Below are 23,495 nucleotides of genomic sequence, written 5' to 3'. Positions count from 1 at the left end.
CGTATTTTTTTTTGGTGACAATTGTAAATGGGCTTACTTTCTTTTTCTCTTTCTGTTAATTCATTATTTGAGTTTATAAATGCTACTGACTTGGGGGCACTTATTTTGTATCCTACAACATTACTGAAGTTATTAACCAGCTCTAGGAGTTTTTTGATAGAATCTTTAGGTTTTTCTATATATATAGTATCATGTCATCTGCAAATAGGGAAAGTTTGACTTCATCTTTTCCAATCTGGATTCCCTTTATTTCTTTCTCTTGCCTGATTGCTCTAGCTAGTACCTCCAGTACTATGTTGAATAGGAGTGGTGAGAGTTGACATCCTTGTCTTGTTCCTGTCCTTAAGGGGAAGGCCTTCATTTTTTCCCTGTTCATAATAATACTGGTGGTGGGCTTGTCATAAATGGCTTTTATTGTGTGAAGATATTTTCCTTCTATACCTAATTTGTTGAGAGTCTTTATCATGAAGGGATGTTGAATTTTGTCAAATGCTTTTTTGGCATCTCTTGAAGCATTTTGTCAAATGCTTCTTTGTCCTTGAGCTTGTTGATGTGATGTATCACATTTATTGACTTTTGTATGTTGAACCATCCTTGCATCCCTGGGATAAATCCCACTTGATCATAGTATATAATTTTTTTTTAATATGTTGCTGTATTCTAATTGCTAATATTTTGTTGAGGATTTTAGCATCTAGGTTCATCAAGGATATTGGCCTGTAATTTTCTTTTTTGTTGTGTCTTTATCTGCTTTTGGTATCAGAGTTATGTTGGCCTCATAGAATGAGTTTGGGAGAGTAGCATCTGTTTCAATTGTTTGGAATAGTTTCATGAGAATTGGTATTAACTCCTCTTTAAAAGTTTGATAGAATTCAGCTGTAAAGCCATCCAGACCTGGACTTTTTTTTTGTTGGAAGATTGCTAATTACCGCTTCAATCTCCTTGCTTGTTATTGTCTGTTCAGGTTTTCTGTCTCTTCTCGGTTCAGTCTTGGTAATTTATATGTGTCTAAAATCTTATCCATATCATCCAGATTTTCAAATGTGTTGTCATACAGTTGTTTATAATAGTCTCTAATGATTCTTTGTATTTCTGTGGTGTCAGTTGTAATGTTTCCCTTTTCATTTCTGATTTTGTTATTTGTGTCTTCTCTTTTTTTTTTGTTAATCTAGCTAATGGTGTGTCTATTTTGTTTATCTTCTCAAAAAAGCAACTTTTAGTTTTGTTGATCTTTTCTATTATTTTTTGGGTCTCTATTTCATTTAGTTCTGCTCTGATCTTAATTATTTCTTTCCATCTACTGCCTTTGGGTTTGGATTGTTGTTGTTTTTCTAGTTCTTTGAAGTGTAGTTTTAGGTCGTTTATTTGGAGTCTTTCCATTTTTTTGATATACACATTTACTGCAATAAATTTGCCTTTTAGTACTGCTTTTGCAGTATCCCACTAGTTTGGGTATGATGTATCTTTATTTTTATTAGTTTCTAGAAATTTTTTGATTTCCTGTTCAATTTCTTCTTAGACTCATAGGTCATTCAGGAGCCTATTATTTATTTTCCATGTATTTGTATAGCTTCTAGAGATTTGCTTATTGTTTATCTCCAGTTTTAGTCCATTGTGGTCTGAAAAGTTTGTTGGAATGATTTCAGTTTTTTAAAATTTGCTGAGACTAGATTTGTGACCTAATATGTGGTCTATCCTGGAGAATGTACCATAAGCTGATGAGAAGAAAGTGTATTATTTAGCTGTTGGGTGAAATGTTCTGTATATATCTGCCAAGTCCAGTTGGTCTAGGGTATAGATTAAATCCTGTGTCTCTTTGTTGACTTGTTGCCTGGAAGTCCTGTCCCATACTGAGAGAGGGGTGTTCAGATCACTCACTATTAATGTATTAGGTCCTATCTCCTTCTTTAGGTCTAAGAGTGTTTGCTTAATATATCTGGGTGCTCCAGTATTGGGTGCATACATGTTTATGATTGTTATGTCTTTTAGCTGGATAGTTCCCTTTATCATTATATAATGGCCTTCTTTGTCTTTTTAAATGTTTTTTGGTTTAAAGTGTATTTTCTTTGATATAAGAATAGCTACTCCTGCTCGTTTTTGATTTCTGTTTGCATGGTATATCTTTTTCCATCTCTTTGCTTTTAGTCTATGAGTGTCTTTACAGGTGAGGTGGGTCTCTTGAAGACAGCATGTACTTGGGTCTAGCTTTTAATCCAGTCAGTTAGTCTGTGTCTTTTGAATGGGGAGTTTAGTCCATTCATATTTAGAGTAGTTGCTGAAAAGTGTTGTTTAATTCCTGTCATTTAATTGCTTCTTGTTTAGGTGGTTTAAATATCTTTTGATCATTATTTCCCCTTTTATTTCTCTTCTTCAATGTGAGTTAGGAATTTAAGGCAGAATGATTTAAGTTCTTTCTCTTTCTTGCTGGCATTTTTGTTTTAACTGTGGGTTTTACTCTTTCTTGTGTATTCTTGATGATGGTCACCATTATTCAGATTCCAGATGAATGACTCCCTTGAGAATTTCTTGCAGGGCTGGTTGTGTGGGGGTGAACTCCCACAACTTTTGTTTATCTGGGAAATGCACTATTTCTTCCTCGTTTCTGAAGGAGAGTCTTGCTGGGTAAAGAATTGTTGGCTGGCAGTTTTTTTCTTTTAGTATTTTGAATATGTCATTCCACTTTCTTCTGGCCTGTAGAGTTTCAGTTGAGAAGTCGGCTGTTAGTTTGATGGGGGTTGATGGGGGTCCACCTATAAGTGACCTGATGCTTTTCTCTTGCTGCTTGTAGAATTCTCTGTCTTTGAGCTTTGTGAATTTAACTATAATATGTCTTGGGGGGGATCTTTTTTGGTTGAATCTGTTTGGGGACCTTTGAGCTTCCTTCATCTGAAGGTCTGTATCTCGCCCTACACCTGGGAAGTTTTCTGTTACTATTTCCTTGAGTAGGTTTTTGATCCTTTTCCTTTCTCTTGCCCTTCCTGAATACCCACAATTCGGATGTTAGAGTGCTTGAGGTTGTCTGCTATCTCTCGTAGGTTTTCCTCATTATTTTTAATTCTTTTTTCCTTTTTTTTTTGTCTGCCTGACTTATTTCAAAAAGACCATCTTCAACCTCTGAAATTCTTTCTTCTGCTTGCTCCACCCTGCTGCTCAAGCTCTCAGTCATGTTTTTTATTTCATTGAGTGAGCTTTCATTTCTAGAATTTATAGATTTCCTCCTTCATATTTTGGAAGTTTTTTCTTGTATCATTGTGTTCTCTAATTGAGTCTTCCTTTATTTCTTGAAGTTTTCTTAAGATTGTTGCTCGAAATTCTTTTCCAGACATTTCAAGGATTCCCTGTTCCATGGAGTCTGACTTTGGGGCATTACTGTATCCTTTGGGTGGTGTCATTTCTTCTTGATTGTTTGTGCCTCTAGTGTTTTTTTGCTGATGCTTGGTCATTTGGTAGGGGGTTTGCTTTTTCTATTACACTGAGGTTGTCTGTGGAGTGGCTTTGGTTGCTACTGTGGGGGGTGAATTGTCTTTGCTTGACCGTTGGTGTGGTGGTGGTTATGTTAAACCACCTTGGTTCCCATTCTAGACTCTGTGGTCGTAAAATGAGCCCCTAGCACGTGGAGTTCTGCTGGACCAAACTCAGTGGGTCAGAACCATAGGCTGGTGCTCCCCCCTGGGTCTGAGGTGGGAGAAGGGGCTGTGCAGAGCTATGTGGTTCCACTGGCTAGTGTTGCTACCAGCCGCTCCTGGTGGGCTCACCTGCATGGTGGCTCAGGGTGTGGGGGCGAAGCCTGGAGCTCCCCCCTGCCTAGGTCCAAGGCTGCAGGGTGAAGGGGCCATGTGGAGCCATGCAGTTCTGCTGGCTGGTACTGGTGAGCTCACCTGCACCGGTTTAGGATGCAGGGGCAGGGCCTGGAGCTCCCCCCTGCCTGGGTCCGAGGCAGCAAAGTGAGGGCTGCATGTAGCCACCCAGTTCTGCTGTCTGGTGCTGCTGCCAGCCACTTCTGGTGGGCTCCCCTGCGTGGAGCTGGTTCAGGGCACAGGAGCAGGACCTAGATCTCCCTGCTGCCTGGCTTCAAGGTGGCAAGGTGAGGTCAGCGGAACCATGGAGCTGTGGTTCCGCTGACTGGCACTGGGGGGCTCACCTGCACGATGCCAGTTCAGGGCGCCAGGGCGGGTCCTGGAGCTCCCCACCTGCCTGGGTCCAAGGCAGAGGGGTGAGGGAGCCTTGTGGAGCCACGGTTCTGCTGGCTGGCGCTGGCGTGCCCACCCGCCCCATGCCGGTTCCTTCTGCCTCCCCTCCTGCCTCCCCTCCTGATTTGTTATCTTAGAAATGAATGTGTACTTGATTAGATTAAAAACGAATTGTTTTATTGCTTTCTCTTTAATCCTGGACTTTCTCGGAACAGATTTAGCATAGCCTTGTTTCACCTTTACCCAATATCTTAATTCTAAAATAATCATGCATATGTGAAGCTTCCCTGAATTTACACCTTGTACTTACAGTATGATTTTTCATAAAGATTGTATGGTTATTTCAAGAGACACTGTTTTCAAATATGTAGGTTTTATCTTTTTTGTACAAATGAACTGATTTACACAATATTCTGAAAGAGTGCATGTTTGTGTCTGTGTGTAGGCTTCCCTTTATAATTTTTTTTGTCACAAGAGCCACTCCAACCAATGGTTTCTCACAGAAAGTTAGGTTCTTCTTTAGTACTTGTCAGATGAAACAACTTACAGCCTCTTTGAGTATTCCTTCAGTCATGAGACTTTGAAACAGCAGTGCCTTACACCAAAAGAAATCAACTAGTCTTTCTTCTGTGCTTCTGGATTTTCATGGGATTCTTAATTCCATTTTAACCAAGGAATCTGGTGAGGTCAGAATTTAGGCTGGTGGTAAGCGGGGTGAGTATTGAGTCTCCATTCTCTTTTTTAAAACCCAGCATTTGGTCTGGGGTGTAGGAATGGATAACATAACAGAAAGTAGATTTTTCATTAGCTGAAACTTGACTTATACAGATTATAAACAGGAAGAACATATAATGTTCTCCATGATTTTCTACCACAAGTGAACATTAATTTTGTTATTACCTGCTTAATGTATTTATATCATCTTAAACCACTGCAAAGTAGAATAGCGATTTAAGATCACCTAGTTAATCTGACCATTGTTGGGCCAAAGCCCTCTTATAGATAATGGTCATATGGGCTAGATTCCCAAATGTCTGTGGCATGCTTAGTTATTTATGAATTACAAATATAAAATAACCCATGATTTTGTACAAGCAAACCTACCAAAATATATGTATTTAAATAAGACTTTTGGTTTCATTGTTTAATTTCTTTTAAACACTACTTTCATGGGCAATGTATAAACCACCAAATGCAAACTCACATCTCTATAATCATACTTTGTTTTGTTTGTTTTAACAAATGCAGTGCTTTTGAGAGTTATTCAGAAACTTGGCTTTTTGTAATTTGGCTATTTCCTAATCTTGAATCTACTCTCAGAGGACAGGACAACGTCTTAAGATGATTTCAAAGGAAGAGATCACGGAGTATTTAGGGGAATAGCCATGTCATTGAACTTGGTATTCCAAGTTAATTACTTTGAAGTAGAGACATCCCCTTGGATGCATAGAAGATATTTAATTGTTTCATTGGTTAGTTGATTACTTAATTAGTTACAAACCACTTCATCATGAATTCTGATAGACATAGCCTAATTTGTTCTTTAAAATTCTTCATGACATGACATAACATTCTTTTTATGACATACCTAAAGAAACAATACCCAGGAGATTTGTTCAGGTGTCAGTGGCAATGCTGACTAAGTTCATCAATCACAGCTAAGTTGGAACCACTGACTCCCTAAGGCATTTATTTCTTTAGGGGTTTTCCCAGAAAAACACAAACTCTCCTTATGAGTCACTTTTTCTCATCTGAGATTTGGCATATATGCATTTCTCTTAAAAAGCATAAAAAAATGAATTTTAGGCCAGAAAGTAAAGAAATACTTTTAGCTGATGATTTGAAGCAATTTCTTGAACTTACACTTTCAAGGAAGGTATGGATCTTGTCACCTCCGCATCTGCATCATGGAACAGGGAATATATTCATTTACTGGTAGACATTTGGGCTAATGCCAGTTCTATTGTTATTTCTAGTAATGCTGCCATGCTCTGAACATTTGTGGACACATATTTTTGCAGGACATATGTTAAATTGGAGTAGAAAGACTGTGAATTACTGTCTATGTATGCTCAACTTTTTGAGAAACTGCCATACAGTATTCCAAATTGTTTGTATCATGTATTTCTACAAGGATGTGTGAGAGTTCCACATTCTTGTCAATGCTTATATTGACAGTCTTTTAATTTTAGCCTTTCTAATATATATGAAACCACATTTTGTGTGGCTTTAGTTTGCATTTTCTTGATAGATAATCATGTTGGATATCTTTCCATGTGCTTTTAGGTTTTCATATAGCTTTTTTTATGTTTAAAGGGTTTGATAATATTTTTTGCCCATTTTTACTAAGTTGTGTGAATTCTCCATATATTCTGGATACAAGTTCCTTTCCAGTGTGTCTGTTGAATGTACTTTCTCCCATTTTGTGACTTGCCTTTTTATTTTCTTAACAGTGTCTTCCAAAGAACAAGAGAAGAGTACTTTGATTAAGTCCATTTTTTCCTACTCTTTCTATTACATTTTGTATATTTTTGTGTCCTGAGAAAGCTTTGCCCACTCCAAGTGGCAAAGACTTTTCTCCCATTTTTTTTTCTAGAAATTTGAAAGTTTTAGCATTTACATTTAGATCTATGATCCATTTATAGTTAAGTTTTATATATGGTATTTGGTAAGAGTTGATGATTATTTTATTTCCATACATATATCCATTTGTTTTAGTGCCATTGTTGAAAAGACTGCTATTTTCCCCATTGAATTACACTGGCAACTTAGTTAAAAATCAATTAACTGCAGATATGTGGATCCATTTCTGGACTCCATCTTCTGTTCCATTGATCTATAAGTTAATGTTTTTGCCAAAACCACACTGTCTTCATTACTGTAGCTTTATAATAAGTTATGAAATCAGGTAGTATAAGTATTACTTGTTAAAATTGCTTTGACTATTCTGTCATTTGCTGTTAGGTGGCAGCTATCTTCCTGGCACAGATGGTTGCTACACCTAATGGCGACTGCTTGTTCCCTTCTTTTGTTTCACACATGCTCAGGATGGCGCCTGGAGGATGTAAAGGGGGAGTGGCTATGGGGTTGGGTAAAACCTCACCCCCTTTACGGGGCTTACCATCATTGGTGCAGAGAGTCTTCCGGGCTCGTGGACACTTAATGATCTTTACCATAAGAATAGGCAGGAGCCATGCATGCACGTATGACCTGTAGGGTGATTGGCTTGTTAGGTGGAGACCCCCCGCCAGAATCCCCCACCCATTTAGCCCATTTATGCATAAATATGTAGGCTTTGAGTTGAATAAACAGAACTGCTTGACAGAACCCCCACCACGTCTGAGTGTTCCTTTGCAAGCCAGGTTGGGGCCGGTGGCTGCACTTAACTTACCTCCTGGGCTCTCCTGCCCCACTCCCTCTTGCACGGGGAGGAGGAGGCAGGGAGTAATCTTCGGCCTCGTTCCCTTGAGCCCAGTGCTGTTTAGCCAGTTGTTGGGGGGGGGGGGGTGTGCAGGCGCGGGCGCCGACTTCCCCCCCTCCGACAATTTGCATTTCCATGTGATGTTTAAAATCAGTTTTTCAATTTCTACGAAATTAAGATGGTTCGAATCTACAGATCAATTTGTAGAAAATTGCCCATTTAACAATATTGAGTCTTCCAGTTCATGAACAAGGCATATCTGTCCACTTATTTAGATACTCTATAATGTTTCTCAGTAATATTTTATAGTTTCTAGTGAAGAGATCTTACTCATGTATTGTAATTTTATTTCTAAATATTTTATGGGTTTTATGGTGCTACTAGAAATGGAACTCTTTTGTTTCATTTTCCAAGTTTTGCTACTAGTATCTAAAAATATAATTAATTTTTTAACAATAATTTTATATCCTGTGACTTTGCTGAATTTACTTGTTATTTCTAGGATTTGCCTTGTAGATGTCTTAGGATATTCTATGTAAAAAATCGTGTCATCTGCAAAAAGAGACTGTTGTACCTTTTTTTTCCCTTTCTGATATGCATACATTTTATTTTATTTATTTTGTCTTATTTGATTGGCAAGAAGTAGCAAGAGCAGACATACTTGTCATGTTTCTAATTTTAGAAGGAAGGCATGCAGTTTTCCCAGTCATTGAATCATTTTGTCTGCTCTAGAACTTCATATAAATGGAATCATACAGTATGTGCTTTTTTCGTATGAGGCTTTTTTACTATGTGTTCTTGAGATTTATTCAAATGGTTACGTGCATAAGTAGTTTCCTTCTTAGCATGTATTGGTGTTTTTTATCGACTTTTTAAAGGTATAATTTACATACTATACAAGAAATCACTGTCAGGAATGATCAAATATGATAGTATAAGATTTTTGTAGATGTTCTTCATCTGACTGGTAAAATTCCTTCTAGTCATTATCTGTTAAGAGTAGATAGGTGTTAAATATTTGTCAAATGCTTTTTTTGCATCTAATGAAATAATCAAATAGTTTTTCTCCTTTATTCTGTAAATATGGTGAATTACATTGATTTTTAAATATTAAGCCAATCTTGTATTCTTGGAACATACTCCACTTGATCATGCTGTAATATCTTTTTATATATTTCTTGATTTGTTTTACTAATATTTTCTTGAGGATTTTTGCTCTCTGTTCATGTTGGTTATTTTTCTGTAATTTGTTTCTTTGCAATGGTTTTGTCAGATTTTGGTATCAGAGTTATACTGGCCTCATAAAACTGGCTTAAAGTGTTCCTTCTCATATAATCCTCTTTCTTCTTTCAGTGTTGAATGTAATTCAGTGTGAAATCATTTGAGCCTGAATGTTGCTTGGTGGGAGCATTTTTGATTATAAGGTTTATTTATCTATTGGTCAGTTTTGTTGTTATATTTTGCCATAAATTTTTCCATCATTTAAGTGGTAAATTTTTACTCATTCTGTTTTATCTCTTTTATGCTTATAATATTTATTCCATTAACGTTTAATGTAATTGTTAATATTGGATTTATTTCACCATTTTATTATTTTCCATGTTCCATGCTGTTTCTTATTCCTGTTTCTCTTTTCTTGCCTTTTAGATTTCCGTTTTATTTCATCTGTTTACTTTTATAATTTGTCTATTTCTTCTTGAATATTTTTAGTGATCTAGGGATTAATGTGTATGTGTGTATGTATAATCTCCACCTAATTTTTCAGTCTGTTTAGGTCTAATATTGTATCATTTTATCTAAAGCATAGAAACATTGCATCTCATCTCATTGTGCCTCTTCTCTCCTTTATATCTTAGTTTTCATATGTATTATATCCAAATACTTCATAAACCCTACCAAGATAATGTTATAAACTTTGAATTAAATAGTCATAAGAGTTCTAAAAAAGAAAAAAGAAAAACTAATATTTTATTTTTACCCATGTATTTCTGGCACTCTTCATTTTTTCCTGAAGTTTGTGTTTCCATGTAGAATCGTTGTTGTCTCATCTTGAAGAATTCCTTCAGCATTTATTAATGTGCAGGTCTTCTAATAAAAAATTATTTTAATTTTCTCTTATTTAAATCTTTATTTTACTTTCATTCTTAAAGGATATTTTTATGGTATATAGAATTCTGGATTGACAGTTTTTGTTTTTGTTTTTACTTAGCACTTTAAAATTGCTGTTGCACTATCTTTTTGTCTCCATGGTTTCTGGTGAGAAATCCATGGCCATTCAAATTGTTGTGCTTATGATAATGTGTCATTTATCTCTAGTTGCTTTTAAAATGTTCTCAGAATCTTTGGTTCTCAGAAGTATGGTGATGATATGTATGCCTAAGTCTGCTTTTCTTTAAATTTATTCTCTTTGGGGTTCTCAAATCTATAAATTTTGTCTTTTCCCAGATCGGAGAAATGTTCAGCCATTAGTTCTTTAAATGTTTTTCTACCCTTCTCTCTCTCTCTCTCTCCCTTCTTCCCTCTCTCTCAAAGATTACAGATACATATATTAAGAAGTTTTGAAATTATCTGATGGTACCCAGACATTCTATTCATTTTCTCTAATATTTTTTTTTTCTATTTCAGATTAGATGATTTCTTTTGATATATCTTTATATTCACTGACTTTTTCTTCTTAATTCTGCTAGTAAACCTATCCACTGAGTTTTCTTATATCAGATGTTGTATTTTTTAGTTGGGCAATTTCTATTTTTTCATAGTTTTTATATTTCCTTCTTATATTTGCTATATTACTCATTGGATTATTTTCCATTACCTCACTGAGCATATTTTTAGTAGGTGCTTTAAAGTTCTTTTCTGATAATTTCAACATATAGTTCATCTTGGAGTTGGCATCTGTTGATTGCTTCTTTCTTAAAATGGATTCCGTTTCCCTGATTCTGTGTGTTGAGTGATATCTTAAATGTTGGCAGTATTATGTTATGGAGACTCTAGATTCTGCTGCTACATTCTTCCAAATAATGTTGAGTATTTTTAAAAGTCATTTAACTTCATTAGACTCAGACTGCAAACTCTTTCACACCTCTTGTGGTGGCAGCTTTGATCTCAGTTCAGGTAGCTTTGAGTGTGCCTCATACATATGTCAGCAACTTTAGCAGAATTTGTATGTAGAATGTGGGGTTCTCCTTTGCTTGCAGTCTCTGGAAGCCCTGGCTGTCCCTGAGTGCTTTGCCTGTTTCCTCCATTTAGAAAGATGGCACAATTTTTCACTGGGGTTTTATTCAACTGGCATTACCACTGGGATAGCAAGCTGTTTTGGGGTCAAAGATTTCATATTTCAAGGTTTCAACTCCCCTGCAGATGCTCAAATAATTAGTGCTTTTTAAAATTTTTTCCAGGGTTTATATTTGTTTTTCATTAAAGGTATTTTTTTAGGAAATTAATCCTTTACTGCAGAAGTGGGAATTATGCACTGATTTTAAAAGTATTTCTAAAGGCACTCTGATCTTGCTTCAAAAGAGTTTCGGGCTGTTTGAATGCTTTACTTAAATATGACTAAATTTTTGTTGCAAAACTCTTCTAGGATTGTTTAACTACACCTGATAGAAGCAAATGTTATGGCAAATGAGGTGTTCAGTTAACACAGCCGTCCCTTGAATACTGGTTTACATTTAAGTAATTTTGCCAGACATATTATAGGTAGCTTTGTAATGAAATAAATTTCAAATATTTTGTTTTATGATTTTTCTCAATAGCTTTATGACCTTTACATCAGTCTCTTTTACTTGAAGTTACACTTAGCATTAAAAAAATAAAATCCAACTTACCCAGTCGACAGACATTTAGAAACAGCAATCATTTAATATATACTTAAAACCTCTAATCCCCAAAGAACCTCAAGGAAAGGGAATAGATGACAATTAGGAAAATCTCTAGATTTACCTAATAGAAACATTTCTGTACTATTTTCTCTACTTTTTGCTATTTTCTTTATATATATATATATATATAACAACCCCTCCCCAAAAAACCAAAAATGAAATAAACCTTTAAGAAGATAGAAAATCATAGGAAAATATATATTATAAAACAGCAAATAAAAGAAAGTTGATAAAGCAAGCTAGATTAATAGACTGGAGGAAATTAATGACACAGTAGTCTTCACTGATTCAAAAAGTACTCCAGAAATTCGACACTTACTCATCAAGAAAATGTAAAGAGGTTTAGCACTAAGAAAAAACATAAGTAACCTATAGATTGGAAGGCAAAAGAAAAATTGTCATGATTTTCAGTTTAGATGATTTTCCACATCAGATCTCCAAAAGGATATTTTTTGCAATCTCCTTCATTTAATTAGGTCTGAGGAAGAATGTGAACAGTATATATAAAAAGCAGTGATCCTGTACCCAGCAGTAATCGATTAAAGTGTAGAAATTTTAAAATGGTCCCATTGTTATTCATGATAGTATCAAAACTCTCAGTTACTTAGAAAGAAAGTAAATAGAACATATGCAAAGTCAGTATGGTGAAAGTAGTAAAATGTTTTGAGATACCTAGAAGGTGTCCTAACTGTATGGAGAAATAAGCAGTCCTTATGATTCAAAATGTCAATACCAGGATGTCCATTCTCTCCAAATTGATACATAAATTCAAGACAATCACAATCAAAATTTCACCAAGAGTTTTATGGAACTTTACAAATTGATTCTAAAATACATGTGGATGAATAAAGGACAAAAAACATTCAAGGTAATTTTGAGGGTGCAGTAATAGAGGTTGTCCACTCAAATATTATTTGGTTACTAAACTATAATTTAAAAATGTGGTCTTGGTAAAAGAATAGGAAAATATATCAGTGGAAGAGTTTAGAAGAGCCAGAAACAACAGACACACTCATGTGGGAACTTGGTATATAACAGAAATGGCCCTGTAGATTGGTGAGAAAAAGATGGATTGTTAGAGGAATTTAGTTGTAAAAGTTGGCTGTCTGTAAGGAAAAAGTTCAAATTTGATGCTTGTTTCTAATTATACATACAAAAATTGATACAATAAAGTTTATACAAACACACACACAATTATCTTTTAGAAGAAAGTACAAGGAAATAGCTTTATCATTTCATGGTAGAATATGATTCCTTAAGTAGAACATTGAAGATTGAAGACATAAATCCTAAAGTTAAAGATGAATATTCTTGGCTCCATAACAAATAAAACCTCTGTTTCAGCCTAAGTTTACATTGATAAGAGAGTACTATGCATAAATTGGAGAACATTCATTTGAATGAGAAACTATACCTGTTAAAATCAATGTACTTGAATTACATATACACCACGAAGAGAAGTATAAAACATATTGTTGAATAAAATATTTGCAAAATGATATGAACATTTTGATGCTGTTTATGTTATTTCTAATATAAACCTAAGGTGTCTTCAGGTGGGAAGGATTCACATCACTTTTAGGATAAGGTTGTCTTTGGGATGAGAGGCATAGGACTGAGGAGGATTGGCAATAGGGACCAAGTACTTGAAATGGTTTATTTTTTTAAAATGGAAGAATAATAAGTAAATTAGAAAGAAAGATGACAACAAGTACATTAACAAGTCTTAATGTTTGGGGAAGAGAATATAGGTATTTGTTGAATTGTTCTATATATTTTTTTTGTATTCTTGGAATATTCAGTAATATAATATTAAAATATTATCCTTGGCATAGAGAATAGACTAAAATTTTATATGGTGTCAAAATAATTCTAACACCAAAACTTGAAAATAACAACAAAAAAGCAAGCAATAGATAAATGTAATTCATGGGTATCTATGCAAAACATGAGCAAGTAAGATGCAACAGTACATTGAGAGATTATCAGACCTCAGTGAAGAAACGGTTTCTCCCAGAAATATGGGGTTGCTTTAATATTATGAAATCAGAAATACAGTACACCATGTTGATGTTTTAACACGGAAGGAAAAAACCCCCCTAATCCTTTCAGAAGATACCAAAAATACAGTTGATCAGACACCATTCATTCCTGATTTTAAAAGTGTAATAATTAAATAAATTCTTGTTGGAATAGACGGACATGTTCCTGAAGTTTGAAAAAATGTTTTTGTTAAGTTTGGAGCAGATGCAAAAGAATATTTATAAAATACTTGAAAGATATTATGAATAATAAACACCTGTAGGTGAGTTTTGTAATAGTAAAAACTGGCTCATATGTGTGTGTATTCTTTATGTTATATGATTTATATAGCTCAAACTGAAAGGCAGTGTCATGCTTAATGCTAGAAAATGGGAATACTTAGAAGCCTTTTCATTAAAATCAGGAATGAGATAATAAAATCCCCTCAAAAGTTTTATTTACCATCGTTTTGTAGGAGTAGTGAAATTAAGCAAGAAAAAACTGTTACAAATACTAGAAAAGAAACAGAAGAGATACCTTATTTGTAGATTACGTGACTATACTCTTAGAAATCCCAGAAGAATGAAATAAAAAGCTATTTGAAATAATAAAGAATATTCAGCAAGGTTGCTCATTTTAAACACTAATATATATAAATTATTAGCTTTTATATGCAAATAATGACCTTTTTTTTTTTTTTTTTTTGGTCGTTTTTTCGTGACCGGCACTCAGCCAGTGAGTACACCGGTCAGTCCTATATAGGATCCGAACCTGCGGCGGGAGCGTCGCCGCGCTGCCAGCGCAGCACTCTACCAAGTGCGCCACAGGCTCGGCCCAATAATGACCATTTTGAAAAATATAATGGGCAGGGGGAAGGAGAAGTGGTGGACTAATGATTACAAAACTATGCTACCTTTCCCAAGTAAATCACTGTGTAGTATGTGCATGTATTGAAACACACTGTACCTCACAGATATGTACAAGTAAATGTTAAAACTGAAAGAAAAATTTTTAAAAATTTTAAATGTTAAAAAAGTTTTTAGCAGTAAAACAATATTGCTTTTGAAAAGGAAGACTCAATAAGATGCAGTAATTTGCCTCTTCTAAGTTGATACGGTACAACAGTGACTTTTTTGAGTGCTTTCAAGCTGACAGCTGAAAACTACAAATTACCTTATTTCGTCTTCTAGACTACCTGTGAGTTCCAAAAGAAAGTGAGGCTCAATCTTGAAGTAATTTGCCCAAGATTTCACTCCTACCTCACATTATAATGATCAGCTGTTCTTATCTTATTTATCCTAATTAGCGTGTTCCGTGGAGGTGTTTGATTTGCATTCATGTTTCCAGCAACCATCATAGCACAGGCACTTGGACTCAAACCTTGAACACTCACTGTCCTTCTACAACAGGGGTTGCAATTTTCAGAGGTTGCTAGACATTGTGTGGGTAAGCGCATACCTTCTCTGACGTAGACAGGGCTGGCTGATCATTTTCTTGTGGCACTATCATCTCAAAATTGGTAGATTCTAAGATTTTTAAAGAGTTTGGAAATCTAAAGGGTTTTTTTTCTTTTTTTTTCCTGAAATATTTGGATTTTTAAACATTGGCAGCCAACTTAAAAAGTAATCGCATTCTTGAGTTCAAATACACATCACTGTTGGCCAAATTGGCCAATGGCCTGCCTCTTTATGACCTTGGATTTTTCCATACTGCGGAGCACTAAATTGTGGAGCACTAAAATCCAGGGACAAAAACTGACTAGAGTTGTTAGTATAATGGGGTTTTGAAGTAAAGGCTACTGTATGTGTCTATTCCAGAGTGTTACTGGCCAACTCTATACTGTTCCTCATTCTGCTACCAATTCTAAAATTGAGTTAATAACTGCGTGTGATTAACTCACCTTTTGGAACTGTTTCTAAAAGCTACTATAGAGTCCCAGGTTTAATCTCCTTAAGTCAATGAGTGTCAATTTAAGATTGCTCCCATACTGTTTCATCAGTAACATGGTCTTATTTGTCTTCCAATCAGGTATTTTTGGTCACAGTCTGGAATTTTGAACTGTACATGATCCCCCTGGCATTATTGCTGCTCTTTGTCTACAATTTCATCAGACCCATGAAAGGCAAAGTCAGCAGTCTGCAGGACACACAGGTAAGCAAAGATTGGAGGAAAATGTGTTATCTGCAATAAACAACCACTGCATTTCATTTGAGACATGAAGAGCAGTCCTGCAGGTACAACCATTTTGCAGGGGAGGTCTTTTTTCAGGTGTAATCTGGAGTCTTCCTTCTGTGGCAGCTTGTGTCCCTGAGTCTTGGCCTAAACTTCTGGCATGAGGAGAGTCCACTGGTTCTTGGTGATCATTTCCATGCCAGCAGCACATATCTGTGTGCCCATCTGGTTCTCTGTAAGGTTCCTGCGAATAACCTCTCAACTTCTAGAGTGGCTCCGAGCCCCTGGAGGGCATGCACATCACTCCTGAGGGCTGGTTCAGTCCCTTCCACATAGGCATCCTGTGCAATGTTCTCCTCTGGCCTGAAGGCTTAGGAGATTCTTGGAGACTTGCCAACTCCCAGGGCAATCAGAGAGTGGGTGAGCTTAGACCCCTCTATTTTTGGGTTCCAACATGGAATTCTCAAACTCCCAGTTGTAATGAAGGAAGCACTAGCAAGGCCACTTTTCAAAGACATCTCTCAGCATCCGTTTTTCTTTCTTCTCACCCTCTCCTTCCCCTACCCCCTCATCCCAGCCCATAGAATACTTTTCTGCTCTGGGTAGGTAGGAACTTCTGTTTATAGGCTTGCTTAATGGTGTAATCTTGGCATTCGAGATTCAAGAATCAAGTTTTTTAAAACAAAGCTAAAGTTTTGAGGCTTAACAGCAATTTCCTTTCTAAAAAGATCACCTTCACACTGGGCTCTCCAAGACTCAAATGTTGACTGTTGTCACCTGTTTTTCCTTTATGTGCTTTTTTTAAAAAATCATCTTTGAAATAGTGGATGTTTAAGGGATGTTTCTTGCTGTATTTAGGATGGAGGAAAGGTGAGAGAAATAAGTGCTGTGGTAAGAGGTAAAACTTCAGTCAATTTCAAAATTCTGTTATGTTTGATTTTGATTATTTAATACAATAGGCATGGACATGGATCAATAAGGTAATAGAACTAACTCATAAATAAATGGTTTCAAAGTTTAGTTCTGCTAAGGACTGGGTTTCACAGAGGTACAGGTGAAGAGAATTTTTACAAAGAAATAACCGTAATAACAAATACTGTCAACTAACATTTTTATAATGTTTAATCAGATTTTATTTTGCCCGCTATATATGTGTTTACAGTGTATGTATACAAGGATACATCAAAAGTTTTATAGAAAAATTCATATCTTTTAATTCCATTTTTCCTCGAAGTTTTTGAAGCGCCCTCATATGTGCCTATGGGTACCCTGTGTATGTATGTGCATGTACATATACATGTGTATGTGTTTACATAAATATACTTGTATGTATATGAATATAAATGTGTATATGTGTGTATAAAGCCTTTTTAATTTAAAAATCATACTCAAAGTCATAACCTAATTTAATCTTGCTAACACAGCTGTGAAGGAGGCAAAAACTACTTTCACATTACGCTAGATGAAACTAAGGCTCAGAGCAGCATAGTGATTTGCCCAAAGTCACAGAGCAAAAAAGTGCTGGAACTATGTCATAACATTCATTACATTCCCATTTATCCATTGGCTTTCATGAGACATGCCTGGTGCCAGTGGTGGATAGGTTAGTTTCCAAGAGGATCAGTAAGTGTCACACACACTGCTAGTTGAATCTCACCAGGATTTTGGGAGGTAAGGCTGTTGCAGCCCTGGAGAAACTTCTTGATGACTGCTCAGTGGTTTTATGGCATACGGCAGCATACTCTCTGGATTCTTCAGAATTCTCCTGTTCAAGAGCATGATATTGACAATTTTTCTTGCTGTTAGAACAATGACGTCTAAACCGCATGCCTGACCTTTGCAAGGTTAAGCAGAAAGATAAGTGTTCAAACTGCAGATAGACCCTGGTTTTCTAATACCGAGCAATCTTTCCAAAATATATTGATTGTGTACCAACACGTGTTGGTTTTTAAACATTGCAGTGATATGATTAAAACTTGCCTATTAAATAGCCTAGATTTCTAAACTAATCTGAAAAAGCCTATTGGCAGCACACTTGGTGCCACAGCATGTGAACTAAAGCCAGGCACCCTTAAATTCAGATCAGCAGGTGGAGTTTCCTTTCCTTACCTGCCCCTCCCAACCCCGAAGCCCAAGCAAAATAAGAATACCACATAGAAACCTGTAACTCACTCTTAAAATTGATTATGTTCCGACTAATGCATTTTCTACAGTGTAATGTTTCAGTTACAGCCCCAAAGGGAGAGAGCAGTCATTGGAGCAATGAGTCTAGCACAGTCAGTGTATGGTATTCTCAGCCTTCACGTCACAGTGGTTCATTTGTCAGAGTAAGAACAGAACTGTTTACAGAAGGTACAACAGGCAATGCATTTATAAAGCTGGGCACCTTCAAAGGGCACTGGCCTGATAGCTTTATTTATGGTTAACACTTTTATGTAGATTATGCATATTGTTTATAGTCTTTGCCACCGTGTCTCTGAACTTTAAAAAGTGTTGTATTTCAAGAGGTTATAATGGATTTTTAAAATACTAATGCTTAAATTTTTTAGAAAAACTTGAAACTGGCTATGAGTTTAATTTGCATTTGGTAATTTTCAGCTGATGTGTTATTAACAGATTGTGGAATTTTCTTTCAGGACAGCATAGACATGGATGACGAGGAGGACGAAGATGACAAGGTGAGTATGCTTGAGAAAGAGCAGAAAAAGGGACATTAATGTTGGCAGCAGATAGCGCTCTCCCAGATTGAATCTCTTTTTTTTTTTTTTTTTTTTTTTTAGTGTTATAGCATGACTGGTATAGTGATATTATTGTAATTTAAAAAAAAAAAGATAACCCTTTTTAAGATTTTTTTTTAAATGAGATCAGAAGAGGTAAAATATAAGGAATATCTGAAATGTTATAAAAAGCATACCTATGGGAGTCCTTTGATTGGATGCAAGCCAAGATTAGCCTTGCCCTTTGTAGATAAAAGGTAGCGTAGGAAGTCCTGAGTCAATCCAGTGAATCTGCCATTGCTTCAGGTACACGTCTTCACTCTGCGGGGTGGTCACCCACTTCCAAGCCTGTCACTTTCCCAGCTGTTGCTGGCAGTGTTTTCAGCTATATGTCTGTGTACATCTGTCCTTTTTCTCCTCCTGGGAGAGTCTCTCAAATCTGCTGCTTTTGTTGTCATTATGCTTTCAGACGAACCTTCTGGAATAAAATGAAAAAAACGAAGTGCCAAATGAGGTGCTACCAACATAATGGACTTATAGTGCCCTGAAGCCTGCAGGTCGAGGGGCTAGTGATGCTGGCGGGTGGGAGGCTCGTAAGATAGGAAAGGGTGGAAGGGGAGACTTAAGAGTAAGTATCCAATATAAACACCCACAGAATAGAAATTCATTCAAAGACACTGGCTCCTTGACACACAGAGCCTTTAAATTAATTGAGTGGACCAGATGGTTTCGCCCATTTGAAGCAAATGGGGTGGATTACAAAGTAAGTCTTATTTGTTGTGCTAAGATGATCATTAGTAGCAAAATAATAATATAAAGTATAATATTTTTTAAAAGGGGATCGACCTTTTTCAGAATAGAAGTCACACAGATGCAACTTTCTTCTTGGTGAATTGATGTTAGTGGTTTCTGGGTGATAAACTCATTAAATATTAATAGTCATAGCCAAGCTAGAGCACATGATGGGATGTTTTACCAAAGAAACTCACAAGTGTTAATGAAGTTTTTTGAAACCTATATGAGGTACCAGTTGCAAATCCAGGCCCCTTGTTCTTCTGACTGACCAGCTATAGACTGGAGGCTCCAATAACACCATCCTTGGGTTCAATAATTTGCTAAAATGGCTCGCAAAACTCAAGGAAACATTTACTTATATTTATGGGTTTATTACAAAGGATAGAATTCAGGAACAGCTAAATGGAAGAGATGCACAAGAAAAGGTATGTGGGAGAGGAGTGGAGCTTTCATGTCCTCTCCAGGCATGTCACCCTCCCAGCACCTCCATGTGCACCTCCATGTGTCACCAACCCAGAAGTTTCTGAACACTGTTTCTGTTTTGTTGTTGTGTTGTTCTCATGGAGGCTTCATTACAGAGGAATGATTGACTAAATCATTGGGCCTTAGTGATTAAGTCCATTTCCAGTCCCTCTCCCCTCCTTGGAGGTCAGTGACAGGGGAGGGGAATGGGCCAGAATGTTCCAACACTCTAATCATATGGTTGGTTCCCCTGGTAACCAGCCTGCCATCCTGAGGAGCTTTCCAAAATCTTCTCGTTAACATAAACTAAACTCAGGTGTGGTTGAACAGAGCTTGCTATGAATTGAAAAAGATGCTCCTTTCACCTTTTTAACTCTGGAGTGATTTCAGGAACTGAGGACAAAAACATATATTAAACAAAAGATACTCCTGTTGCTCTTATTAGTTAAGAAATTTCAAGAGTTTTAGGAGTTCTCTGCCAAGAACCAGGGACAAAAGCCAAATACATATTTCTTATTTTATCACAATATCACACTAGGCAAAATTCTAAATTTCTATAAACCAAGGCTTAAAACTGAGGAAGATTTCTTTTTGCTTGGCCAAGCCGGTTAAATGAGCCATTGAAGAGGAAGAGGACATAGAAAAGGACCCCATCCACCCTTTAATGATAATTTGGCCCATCTGATAATGGAGAGCATCCAACAAGAAAGCAATGAATGAAAAAGTGGTGTTCAGTGACTGGCAGGCAACAAACTCAGGCCATAAAGTCTGGATCGGTGGTGTTCAAGGTTTTGTCTACCACCGAGGCACCTTAAGAGCTGCCTGTGGGTCTGTAGATAGAACCATCTGGGCTGTGCTCCAATCCTTGCTGGGCAAGGATGAGTGAGGAGAGTTGGAATAGCAGCATATACAGGGTTGAGCCTGGGGGCTCTTGCATTTATACAGCTATGGCCCTACACACCACTGCTGTGTCAGCCCTACACACCTGTCTCATGTTGAGAGGGGTGATACTAGGGTTCTCCTAATTTCCCCCAATGCAAGTTTATTCTTGAGATGTTTTTATTATAGTATTTCAATAGGGCCTTTTGATAGCCACAGCAAAACCATAGTAGTTTTGCTTCCTCAATTTTTTATTTCTATGAAATCTTCTGGAGAACTAAATCTAAAATGAAATTTTGGCTTCTACTTATATCTCTTCTGCTTAACACAACCCTTCTATTGTTAGTGGAGACCAGCAGACTTTTCAGCCTTTGTCCATATCTTTTCACTCTCCCATTTGTAAGAGATTTATAAATGAGAGGGATTTTCAACTTGAAGAGGTCTTGAGTGCACATTCACGTGTGTATTACAATACATCAGTTTTTTTTCCATGTGCAGCAGCCTCCACCACTGAGATGTGCTCATCATAGACCTGGACAAAAAATCCCTGGGGCACTTCCCGCCATAGTGTGTTGTATGGAAAGCCCTTCTGGCTTCTGGTGCGTGTTAGACACAACAGAACACGCTTCTGGGAATTGTAACACACCCAGAGAGAGACAAACTGTTTACAAATTATAAACACATGGCCATCATGCTCCAAACCAGAAGAGGAGAGAAACTCCTTTCTACCCAAGCTATCCATCTTGAAAGTGACACTCCTTAATTGCCAGCTCCTCTTCCCAGCAAATACCATCACAGACGACTGCGGGAGATGAAAGTGTGCCGGGCGCATTGGCACAGCTCCCTCAGGAGATCGATGCGTCCCTGTATTCTGCCTGTCTCCGATGCACAGACCAGGACACGATCTGGGCTCTATCATACTTTTATTGTCTGGAACAGGGAATGCTGTAAAATGACATCAATGTAGTCTCTTGCTCCTTCCCATTGTGAAAAGTACGTGGTAGTAACCTGTATTAGAAACTGGATTAGACTCCACAATGTGCCTTCTTTTCTTTTGTGGACTTTTGAACTTTCAGGTAACTAGTCTTTTTTGGCTTGTAGGAAGCAAAATGTACAGGCTAAACTTTAAAGAGAGGAAATCCTTCTTTCTCATACCAGATGGCTCATGTAAGAAATTGCTTGTTACAAGTATAGTTTGCTAGGGACCCCAGAACAAACAGATAATGGCTAAGTTCAGCCAACAGCAATCAGTTGACATTTCCTATTTGTATTAGATTCCATATGTGGAATCCTTCCGTGTGGACCTTATTTGTACGGATGGATTACAATGAAAATTGCATTAATTTCCTACACAGTAAAGGTCAGTAATTGAAGCATGAACCAAGAAACTATTGTGTAAAATGCTGTATCCCATGCTTAGGAAAGGTCACGCAAGACAATAATATCTTGTTTTCATTGCTGAAGGTATAAATGCTTGCATTAAAGTTTCTTTCTTTTTCCAGCCCAACAATCACTTACATAGAATATTTCAGCATTTGCTATTAACATCAGGAAGAAGGAATCATAAGGGCATGTAATAAAAGAAAAAAAAAAAAAAACCCTGCTTGTTGCTGTACTCTGATGCTTGCATCGTGAGTTGGAATGTTTATAACTAGGCTGACTAGGCTGTCAGAAATAGGATCTGAATGATCTGTTCTTTTAGGATCATCAGCGAGGTCAGTTGCCTGACAGTGTATATGAAAAAAAGTAAATCATACTTTTATATCAGTTATGGATGAAAAACAGATATCAATGTTTTCCTTTAAGAAAATAAGAACCATCTAATACATTTTTATTGATTGATTGAAGAACATTTTATAATGAAAGGATGCAAATGAGTGTTATATCTATATCCTATTTTCACAAATTAGGATGGCATCATTAAAATTTAAGTACATTTTAAGCCATCAATTTTCAGTGCATAATATGATTTTCAGTACTCCGAAGTGATTAGTCCCCTCATCATTACTCAGGGAGAAGCACATGGTGTACGTATTGAGAAGGCGTTCTCACTGTGAATTAACCTGCAAAGTCCTTTGGATGAGGTGGTTAGGTCCATCCTGCCTCCTTCCCTGTGTTTCCTTGTTCCAGAGAGAGAGAAAATGATCTGTAGGATCCTAACCAGGGAAGACTTGTTCATGGGGGAAGTCTCCCAATCCAATGTTAGTGAGAGTAGTTTTGCTAATGATTCTTTTGTGCCTTCTAAAGAATGTCCGGAACACAGTAAATCGGTTTCATTGGTAATTTTTTAAAGCTGTAGCATAAGCAGTGATACTTAAAGATAATAAAGTGGGGTATTTTCAAGAAAATAAAAAGCCAGAGAATATCTTTGAAGGGTTGACAGTAGTTGCATGCACGCAGTCACATACACCCTTTCAGCTCATGTGTGAGGGGTCTTTAAAATGTTCATGAAAGGATTTGTATTATCTTTTAATTTCACTTTTCTACAAACTTTTTAAAGTACCTTCCTACAACCTATATATAGCGCATATTGTGGGTGAACTGCTTATGGATAATTATCAGGGGGATAAAGTAAACGGTCATTCTTATTCAGTTCTTCTTAATTTGATTTAATATGGTTTTTAGTGATGAAGTGGTTTAATTGCTCACATTTCTACCATACCATCTTACTTTCAAAACTTCAATAGTAAAGTGGATTCCAGCCAATTCTTAATGATCAGTTTTTGCATGTTTTGAAGGAGAAGGGGTTGCCTTCCCTATCCTGTAGTCCTTTCTCTGACATTCAACTTGCTCAAATGTTCTTTATAAAAATCAGACCTCCATTTTTAAACATGTTTTAGCTTCGTTGCCCTTAGAAAAGATCCAGAAATGTTATCTATCCTGGCATTTAGAAGCATTATTTAGAGCCTCCTACTTACTATCAGACTCACTAGTCTTCCAAATACTTGTAGAACTT

General features: G+C 36.6%; 1 protein-coding gene across 4 annotated transcripts in view; it reads left to right on the top strand.

The window, feature by feature from the left end:
- Positions 1 to 23,495, top strand: part of MCTP2 (multiple C2 and transmembrane domain containing 2) — a 185,183-nt gene that overhangs the window by 131,595 nt on the left and 30,093 nt on the right. The window contains exons 17-18 of one of the 4 annotated variants that reach the window (XM_063089281.1): positions 15,543 to 15,665; positions 18,323 to 18,364. The exons of 1 other annotated variant lie outside the window; for it this stretch is intronic. In XM_063089281.1, the coding sequence (XP_062945351.1) occupies positions 15,543 to 15,665; positions 18,323 to 18,364 (165 nt within the window). The remainder of the gene's footprint in view (positions 1 to 15,542; positions 15,666 to 18,322; positions 18,365 to 23,495) is intronic. 2 more of the 4 variants (XM_063089283.1, XM_063089282.1) reach the window with 2 other exon arrangements.

Source organism: Cynocephalus volans, chromosome 3 (assembly GCF_027409185.1).
Source record: "Cynocephalus volans isolate mCynVol1 chromosome 3, mCynVol1.pri, whole genome shotgun sequence".
Classification (NCBI taxonomy): domain Eukaryota; kingdom Metazoa; phylum Chordata; class Mammalia; order Dermoptera; family Cynocephalidae; genus Cynocephalus; species Cynocephalus volans.
The sequence above is the reverse complement of the archived record's forward strand: the minus strand, read 5'-3'. Positions and strand labels throughout refer to the sequence as shown.